Source organism: Emydura macquarii, unplaced genomic scaffold (assembly GCF_026122565.2).
Source record: "Emydura macquarii macquarii isolate MOO-44397 ecotype Brisbane River unplaced genomic scaffold, CSIRO-AGI_Emac_v2 contig_3328, whole genome shotgun sequence".
Taxonomy (NCBI): Eukaryota; Metazoa; Chordata; order Testudines; family Chelidae; genus Emydura; species Emydura macquarii.
Genome location: NW_027133465.1, coordinates 3,024,162 through 3,034,588, shown reverse-complemented (window position 1 = coordinate 3,034,588; position 10,427 = coordinate 3,024,162). Strand labels below are relative to the sequence as shown.

General features: G+C 38.5%; 1 protein-coding gene across 1 annotated transcript in view; it reads right to left on the bottom strand.

The window, feature by feature from the left end:
• Positions 1 to 853: 853 nt before the first annotated feature.
• The window catches only part of RSF1 (remodeling and spacing factor 1), a 122,985-nt gene continuing 113,411 nt past the window's right edge, over positions 854 to 10,427 (bottom strand). Inside the window, exon 15 of the mRNA XM_067533291.1 lies at positions 854 to 1,510. Within this exon, the coding sequence (XP_067389392.1) occupies positions 1,410 to 1,510 (101 nt within the window). The 3' untranslated portion in view covers positions 854 to 1,409. The remainder of the gene's footprint in view (positions 1,511 to 10,427) is intronic.

Below are 10,427 nucleotides of genomic sequence, written 5' to 3'. Positions count from 1 at the left end.
CTCTTATTCTGTCCGGAAAACAGGATCCCACAGCGTTACTCCTAACACCCTTGTCTGAACATAAAATAGCACAGGACTTTTAATAACTGTTCAACCTAAAGACACACAGTCCTTCAGTCGTGTACTTAAAGACCAGAACCGATATTACAGAATTAGGTCTGTGATTTCTCCTATCTGGATTTTATATCCCCCCCCCCAAAAAAAAAAAAAAAAAAAAAAGAGTCCTGCGGGCAGAGTCAAATCATATTTTGGAAAAAAGGAGCCATTTGTGTAAGTCAATTTCTTCTCATACAAAGGGGAAAAAAGTTCAGTAAAAACTGGATCTTATTTAGTGTTTTCCTAAGTTAATACTTTCATTGTCCCTAGCAGATCCTATTCCATTTTAAGACCCAATCTTTCAGATCCATATTCAGGCAAATAGGCACCTAGATGACTTCCATCTAGGACTATCACCTTGGAGTGGTATTTAAGAATCACTAGGACATCTCTCATGAGTAAGAGCTTATAGGATCATGCCAAACCAGGAGAAGAGGAAGTCAGGGAGAGATGTATGCACTCATGCCCACTTCTCCAAGTCTGGTATGATGAAACAATGCAGAATATTTACTCTGAGCAAGAACTGAACTCAGTATTCCACCCCTTCATATAATCCAGAGTATATCTTGGGTTCACACTTGCCAAACACAAGACTACCCCATCCACTACAGAACATGACCTAGAGGTTATGAAATTACCATTTCAATTTGACCCACCATCCGGCTTCTTGATATACAGGCAGTCCTTAGGCATTTCCCACTGTGTCTGGAACAAAATGGAAATCCCGTGACAGATTCAGCAGAATTTTTTAAATGAAGGGTTTTTATTGAGTACAAAATTTAAACTGAATAATTGTACAGTGACTTGTGTTAAACTGAAGTTTACACTCCTTCCTTACACACACTTATGTTCATTGCGCCACACATTACTGTGCTGACCATGAATAACTACCTTGCAGAAGATGGCATGGGTGGCAGTGGGAGAGGGAGAGGTTGGATAAGACCAGGAAGGGTAGATGGTTTGGGTGTTTGATATTGGCAGCTATAAAGCAGAGAAGGCTTTCAGCACTTGGGAGGGGAGAAATCTAGTCACTTTCCTGGTAACAGCCAGCAGCCCCATGTGTCAGCATTTACCACTGGATCCAACAGTGACAGATAAGCACATTAATTGTTTCCAGCTAAAATAAGCAGTGAAATAGCCAAGACTGACATTTCCATTCACCATTATTAGTCTTCAGAGTTACATCACTACTGAGATAAATGGAAAGTTCACATCCCTCAGAGCAGTCATTTTAGGTTGTCTACAGATTCAATAAGGAAAACACATTGCAGCAATTTTACATAACTCATACTTGGAAGCTTTTCTTCTTATTCTTAGATTGTAAGATGTGTGGGGCAGGCACCATCATTTTGTTCTGTGTTTGTACAGCACCTAGCACAATGGGGTCCTGGTCCATGACTGAGGCTCCTAGATGCTAACAATACAAATACATAATAAATAACAATAAATCCAAGCTTGGCACCCAGCACAATTCTACAACAAGAGAGTGGATTTCCACAGTAAATTTCACTTTATCCCAAGAAAAATAAGGGCCTTGACTAAAAAGATACCGAGATTAGAAGGAAATAGGTTATGGGACTTCACAGGTTAGCATTGAGAACCAGCATATGGATTTCCAATTCAGCTCCTGCTTTCTTCCACACACTGTTGGGCAGTTTCCTGGTTGGCCACTAAAAATTCCTTTCCTTAAAGTTATGAATGCCCATTGCCATAAGCGCATACCAGAACAACTATCACAGCCTGTAAATACATTTCTCTTTAGATTAATCTTTCGCACAGTTAGTGGTTCTAGTATTCTCTGCAAGGCTTGGCTCAGCCCAGGTTCACCGCTAGTCATGCAAGAGTAAATGAACAAATAAGCAGAGCTCTTGCAGTCCCATCTGAAAGCTTCAGGATCTTGTGCCTGGAATTGTCTGGCGGGATATCATATTGCTGGTTGTATAGCAGTGATCCATGCCAGGAGATGCTGGCAACACCTGGAAAGCCTTGTCTATACTAGTAAAGCTCATATCTGTAATTCACCACTGGTACAGCTCCTCCAGTAGCAGAAATGGTGGGAGCTCTCTCATAGACACAGCTCAGGTGTTTTAACCACAAGCATGCTGTGGTAAAAGCCTATGGGCCCTTATTTATGCTATCATTTTCATCACTAGGTGAACTGCACCATTAAGTGGATTATGGCAGACAAAGATGAAGTGGATAAGGCAAATGGATATGTAAATAGAGTGATCAGAGCCTATTTACAGCATCATGTAAATTGCATGCTGTCTCCAACTCAGAACAGCACAGACAGTTTACTCTGCTACCTTGAGAATCCACCATTTATCTATACCCCCCTAAGTTTTCTTCTTAGATGCATAGGTTTGGTTCTTACATGTCCATACAAAATAATGTTTCCACTTTCAAATTGAAGCAGACCCCCTTCCTGTATTAAGCTCTTATTAATATTAGGGTCTCTAGCGCCATCGTGTACTGCAGCAGAAAAATAACTACTGCAGGTTTAGGCATTTCTTCCACTTGTGGCAGTGGTTGGCAAGTTCCCCGGTTTCAAAATCCAGTTGGTTTGGAACTCTATGTAGGGTCACTGAGCATCATTTTTGTGTACAGCTGACTCTGTCCATTCCTCTTTGCCTCCTAGTACGCCAACAAAGAAACAGGTTTCAGCCAGGAACTTCACTGTTCAAAAGCCTCCATAAGTCACATCAGGAAAAAAAAAAATCATGAGTTTTAAAGGTTTCCAGCAGCGGCAATCTCTTTACTTTCCATCACCAACATGGGGCTCTTGATTTTCAGGAGTCATCACCTGTGTTTCTTTTAGTAACCTGGACCTTTAACTGCAGCTGCTTCTTTAGGCAGGCCTCTTGCCAGACTTAAAGCATTAACACTCAACAGTCTCAGCAAAGTTGATCCTTTTCAGGCTGTGTTTAATCTTCCTCTTCAATCAAATTACAGAAGTCTGATCAAGGAGATTGTGAACCCCTGACCATTGCACCAATAAATGTCTGACTGGCTCTGTTAATAGACTGGCTTTGGCTGTCTCACTTTGATGAGCTTATTTAACCTTCAATGGCAAAAATTCTGTACAAACATGGTTTTAGTTGAGAGCTGGTGGCCGCAGAGCTAAAGGAATAAGGGCCAGATTTTTAAAGATATTTCAGCATCTAGTAGGATTTTCAAAAAGCACTTGGGTGCCTAAAACGCATTGATTTCAGTGGGTGTTAGGTGCTCAGATGCTTTTGAAAATCTCACCAGGGTCTTAAATGCCTTTAAAAATCTGTCCTTAAGTGACTAGGTCTCCCAGTTTGCCACTCTGGATAACCTAATAGAACCACCATTTATTTATTTATTTTTTAAAATAGTATCTTTAGAAGATAAGGAATACAAAGAAAACTGATAGCAAAGAGCAGTGAAACACAGCTATATAAAAGATAGGGATTTCAAGTTTCTTCACTGTCATCAAGTGCTGGTCAAAGAGAAAACCCTCACAGGCTGAACTGCCATAAGAAAACAGCATGATTTGCTACTTGTGCATCCCTCTAGCCAAACAAATACCACTTTCAAAGGCTGGATGGATCCGCAGCAGCCATTTTCCACTGTCTACCTTAAAGTCAAACAAAAAGAAGCCAATCCTTGCTATTAGGTGCCAGGATAATTAAAAGCAAACATGCTTCTCCCAGACACATCATACTTATCAAGTGATTTAATTTTTTTTATTATGACAATTTACATGTCATATTTATACGAAAGAAATGACAGCAGATATTATAACAAAAACATTATGAAAGAAAAAGTTACACAATTAGGCCTACAAGCTATAAAATGGCTTCAGGCCCAGCTTATACACAAAGAGTTCTGACCAGACTGTAGTGAGAGACAACAATGAACATTTCATTAACAAAAATATTGGCACCAGCCTTAACTTTTTTTTTTTTTTTTTACTTCATTTACAAGGAATACAGTATTTAAACAGTTGTGTACTGCAAATCTAAAAACATCAGCTGTTGTTAAACTGCAGTTAACCCTTTGAGCACTGAGACCACCATGACTTTCATTTTCAAATTTTTAATGCAACATGTTTTACATGCAAGTGAGATTACTGGTGGGAAACAAAACAGTGCGAGCATCACCCAATTTATGTGCAACAAGAATTACACTTCCAGTTTTTTCAACATATTTTTCCCCCTCCACACACAGACAACACATGCAGTGCAGTCAGCCCTTTCCCCTCAAAATGTATCAAGCCATGATTTCAGAGAAAGATTTAAAAATCATGGTTCTGGACTCAAGCAAAGCAAGGATTAAACTATACAAAGAGCTACTAAGCTTTTGGAAATGTATCATGTTACCTCTTAAGAGCAAGATAAAACAAAAATGAGGCCATCAGTGAATTTGAGATAAACTCTAAGGAACTGTAGGTTTCTCTGCAAACATTTAAACAGCACACAGGAGTAAGACAAAAACTGTATTTCATGTAAGCATATCTTAAGAGACCATAACTGACCGTTTTGACCTAATTCTCACGAAGTATTGGAACAAACCATTCTGCTAGCAAGTAATCTGTACTGAATTTACTGGGATAGTGAATGGAGACAAACATCAGGTATAAACACATAGAATGTGCCCGTTTGAGAGCCATTATACACTAAAATAGTGACATTAAACTTTTTGAATCAGTCAAGTAGCATACTATAGCTTCTATGTATCTATTATAAAGGAGGGCTGTGAAACAAGAAGTTAGCAACCGCTGGCATTTAAAAAATCATTTTAATATAAGTTGGGGGAAGTACCATGTATTGTAAGAATAAGATACTGTACAACATCTCAGAGTCCATGTAATGAGTATGAAATTAAAAGCAAAAGATTTATGATTTGATTTCCTTTTCGACCACATTAACTTTAGTAGCAGATTAGTATCTATTAAGGACCTTACGTTCATCTAGCTAATAAATGGCGTGCCAATACTAGGCCGATTACGGCTTTCAGTAAAACAGCTTTTTTCCTACAGAATCATTTATTAAGTTCTGAGAGAGTCATGGTGAGGTAATATCTTTTATTGGACCGACTTCTGTTGATGGAAGGTACAAGCTTTCAAGCTACACAGAGCTCTTCAGGTCTGGGGAAGGAAACAGAGTGCCTGAGCTAAAAAGTTGGGACTAACTACAAAAAAGAGTCCCAACCTGTATTTAGCTCAGACACTCTGCTTCCTTCCCCAGACATGACAAAGAGCTCTGTGTAGTTTGAAAGCTTATACCTTCCACCAGCAGATGTTGGTCCAATAAAAGATATTACCTCACCCACCTTGTCTCTCTCATATCCTGGGACCAACACAGCTACAACTTGCTACGTCCTGACAGACTAAGCTAAATATTACAAATCGATGTAGCTGCTTGAATCATAACAGGAGGGATAAGTGTATGAGTGGCCTTGATCAGATTGCGCCAAAGCCCAACAGTGTTATAATATTTAATGTATTGCTCCAAAACCCCACCCCGCAACCAACCACCCTCCCCACCTACCCTACAGCACACATCCATCCCTTCTAGGAAACCACCTCTGCTGGCATACATGCAGCTGTGGGGAAAGGAGTGAAGTCAAGAGGGTGTCAGTCTCAGCCTCTTAAAGGGGCACAGTCAATTTGAAATCTAGTCAGTTTTTAAGAGTGAATTACAAGTCATTTCAGGCACTATGCCTGTCTGAATCCCCTCCTGCAAATGGCTGGAGGTTTGCAATCACATTTTGCTATTTTTTCCTCCCATCCCATACTGCCATGTGAAAGATCCACTCAAAATGACAGGGGGAAAGCGACTCTCTGACTAGCCCCGGGGGAACCAGTGAGGCTGACTATACACAAAGTGCTATCCAGTGCACAAAGTAAACAAAACTGGAAATAAGAGAGCAGCACTTTCCCCCTCTAATCTCAGTCCTAGTTAGTAACCTCTGGGGTTATTTGTAGCAATCACATATATATTTACAGCCACAAGTACTATTATATTAAGCAATGTGTCCCCTTGGTCTGCATTTTTCTAGTCTGTCTTGCTTATGAGCACAGGTATTTGGTGCCAGCAGCTACAGAGTGATAGCTAAAAATCCAGGTTGTCAGATGACTTTTTATAATTATAGTTATATGCCTGGAGCCTTTACATTCGCTCAATTGTAAAAACCTAATACCTACTTTAGAGTGTTCTATTCTTTCCTTCAGAAACTGTACATAATTTAAGTGTTGTTCTAAGCAATATAAATCTTTTGGAATGTACAAATAAGTTAAATTACTCTGAAGCTTTGAGCAGTTATTTCAATTCCCAAGTAAGCTTGCTTTTTGCTGTTTGGAGTTCTGTCATTCAAACAGGCAGTTATACCCATGCTATAATAAGAGCTTAATAAGTGACTTAATTTTCAAAAGCGACTAATTATTTTCAGTGAAGTATCTGAATTTTGGGTTGTCCAACAGGAAGCACCTTAAAGGGGCCCTATTTTCAATGAGCGAGTGTTCTGCTGTTTACGAAAAGTCTTTAATATGTCTCAGACTGGACACCCAAAAATGGAGCCATCCAAAATCATTAGTAATTTTTGAAAAATTAAGTCAACACATATTGCAAACATTAGTTCAACTAAAATTAAGGCCTCTCTGCTCACTTTATATTTCCTGGCTTCCAACAGTTAAAAGCAACATTGCACTCCCCCCCTAACTCAGGTGAGAGGTGAAAGACAAAAGCTAAGATTGACAGCCAGGATTTCCTAGATTGTATCAAGAATTCTGGGCCTAATCCTGCACACCCTTATTCCTAAAAGCAGTCTTAATGACTTCCACAGAAGCACTCGTGTGTAAGGATTTGCAGGTCAGGGCTACTTAACATGCACTGCTTCCATCCTTTGCCCCCCATTCAGGGTAGTTTTCTTCAGTAAAGATTTGTTTCTGTTTGAAGGCTTTAATATTTATTTATATACACATTTTTAAAGGTTTTATTTACCCAATGGGACTGGAAGTGGTGTTCTAATGTAAATATGCACATAGGATGCATACCGTGTATTAAAATCTGTAATACAAACCTGTGAACAGGAGTCACTGCACATGTGCCACAAGCACTTTTTCAAGGTTTCAAGATTGTGATAACTGGCTCAAAATGGCAAATATCTTGATCAGACCATTTTTGGATTAACATGACTGCCAAATATTATTTAATTACTGTGTACAAAGCGGATTTTTTAAAAAGCAGGTACCTTTATCTTGTTTACTTTTAAGAAAGCTAGTGTGTGAAAGTATGTGATTACTGTTGGGCCAAGCCTTCACACTGAGGAGCTTCCAATGCCAAATTAGAAATGCCCGAAAACAGAGGTCTGTAATGGGCACCTGGACAGTGTATTGTTAGAATTATTGAACTACTAGAGCATTTGGATATTCACATAGTTCAAATGATAAAGATATTAAGATAATTAAAACAAACGGACTGCCACGCGAATGTTTTTTTCTTTTATGACCGTGTTACCTTGTGGTTCTCGGAATAAGTCAGTCTCCCATGAGGAGTTCAGACACAGTGAAGACAAAATAGAGCAAATGGAAAACGAGCAAAACTAGGCCGTTAGGCCCCATTAGCAGAAGAGCGACTGAGGCACCTTAATCCAAAGGGATAGTCTTAAAGAAGGTGACATACCTTATAAATGTACAATACAGAAAAAAGCATCACTATTCCACTCAAGTACAGTTAAAATGCAAACGCCTCTAGATAAAGAAAAGATGAGTTAATGTGTTCATGTAATTTAATGTGCTCAACTCTGAATAAACTATCAAATGCTCAAAGATTTAATTGTTTAGTATTGACCTTCCCGTACTCATAATTAAACAAAGAGACATCAACTATGTCTACATTTTTTTTTAAAACCAGAATTACACTCATTTAGAAGAATCAATAGCTGGAAGACGACAAAAACAACCATGGTGAAGTTCCTACTATAGTACGGGCTTGGTTAATGTAATGCACCACATCCATTTAGAGTGAAGTGAATTTACTGTAAACTTATGTCACCAATGCTCATACAAGTGGTTTGCAAGCCAGCAAATATCACTCTTCTCTTTGTGAAGTAGATTACAAATTTCCATCTCTCATTTCATTCCCTCACTTTGTAGCTTCCTGTCCACTCTAATCCTGCTTAAAACCTAACCTGCACTTAACTTTCTTCCCACTCATTCTGCTTTATACAATATTCAATTTAAAAATCTGCAGTATAACAACTTTTAGTCACAACCTGATATGTAGCTGTTTATGCCATTAAATCCTTACATATTGGATGATATCTGCTTATTCTTTTCCAGTTGGAGTATCCTGTTTATAACCCAAGGACAGTCTTCATTTTGTTTCTAAAATTATTTGATCTTTTTCTTGGTAACCTAAGTAACAGCTGAAGATGAGTATTCATTGTGGACATTGACATAATCCCAAAGACGTTGTACTTCATTCCTTATCAAGATTACAGTAGAACACAATCTGTGAATGACACCAAAACAACTGGAGAACATTTCCATAGTGTGGACTAATGGAAATATTCTTCCCATCTGACGAGGGATCACTTGTGCTCTTATCAGAAAGTGTCATCTTCCAAATAGGATGCATATTTCCCATCAAGCAGAAAATCTTCAAAATTGGGGATTGGGTGAGGGTTGAAAATGTAAACCCTCTCTTTGGGCCAAATGCTGCAGTCTTTAATCAGACAGGATTCCCAATGATATAAATGGGAGCTTTGCCTGTGTAAGGGCTTCAGGCTTGGACTCTCTGGGATGACACAAGAGATGACTTTTTCTTAATCAATCTACAAAACTGAGATACAGGAAGTAAAGCGCCGTAGCAGTGTCAAAGTCATGTACATATTTATGGAATTGACAGTACCTGATAAATAACTGGATCATGTGTTCCAGTGTTCTGACTGAGCTTTATAACATTGTCTGCTTTTATATATGCCCACAACTAAGACACAATATTTGATTTTTTTCTCTAGTTGGTGTATCCAATACTTCCAACTCTTTTGTATTTTTCTTATATTTAAATTACTTGCCCACTATATGTCTATAATTTAGAGTTAACACTACAGCAAGAATGTTTGCTACAGCACTGATCAGATGCTAAAAGGCTAAGTCAGAAAGCAAAAGGGTTATGGCACTGCCTAAACGAAACAGAAGTTTTGGCTGCACAGAGTATTGCTATATGTGAATCAGACAGCTTGCACGGCAAATATTAAGAATGCGCAACAATTACGAACATTGAAAAATGGGAGCCACGTATCCTTGCTCATTTTAAACACACGGATATTAGAAATGTAGCAGCACTACATTTATGTATCACCTAAGCAAAAGAAAAGCATATATAGTAGCTTAAAATGCTACATATGCTTTTAAGAACACTTTCTAAACTTCTGTGGCTTTTCGCACTACCCTGTTTAAACATCTATTAATGAAACCTGTTAACTATCAATTGACATGATGGAAATAATTATTTAAAAAAAAAAATTCAAATGGAATAAACTCATTTGGAAAGAGAGTGAATTCTCATTTTCTCAAGACACAAACTCAGCTTACCATAGCAAACGATGAGTGGATCCTAACCTTTTGTATCTTTGATGGTTCTAGTTTTATACATGAGGATATATGCCCTGCTAGAATCCCAATGAACAACATTAATGCAGTTGATTCTACAGAACTAACATGGACAAGGGAAAAAACAAAAACAAAGACTTTCAAGGCCAGAAGGTAGGTTTTTTGGATCTAGGTTTTGTAGAGAGGTATTCAGTAAAGACCTAATGCTAGCTTTATTACAATGAAACAGAAGTGCTTAACTACTGACTGACTAGTCAATACGACATTGAGAAGATGGGGACAGGGGTAGAAAGGAGAATTCACTCCTTGGTGCCAGCAGCAAATTTGGTGCATCCATTGCCGGCAATGGACATAACACCGGGCGGGGGGTGGGGGAAATCCAAATCTCAGCGCAAAAGGATTAATAGATGTGACCTTATCAGATTTCAACATTTGGCAGCTATGTTTTAGTTGTGGACTACAACATGTACAAACTTTACAGTCTGCACCCTAATTAAGAGCGAAGAGAAAACTGAGTGCTACCCACAACAAACTTCAGCTTCACTGTCTATTATGTGCCAAATAAAATATGTTTAAAAAAAACAAACCCTGTATACTTGAGCTAAAGTATATGCCACTCAAAGTAATGAGATGTCTTGGAGTCAAGCATTTTCTCTCAGAAATACTGCCTTCTTGAAATCAGTTGGTCACATGACAACTATTAAAATGTATTTTAAGAAAATTCTAATGGCCAAAGGCCAATACTACA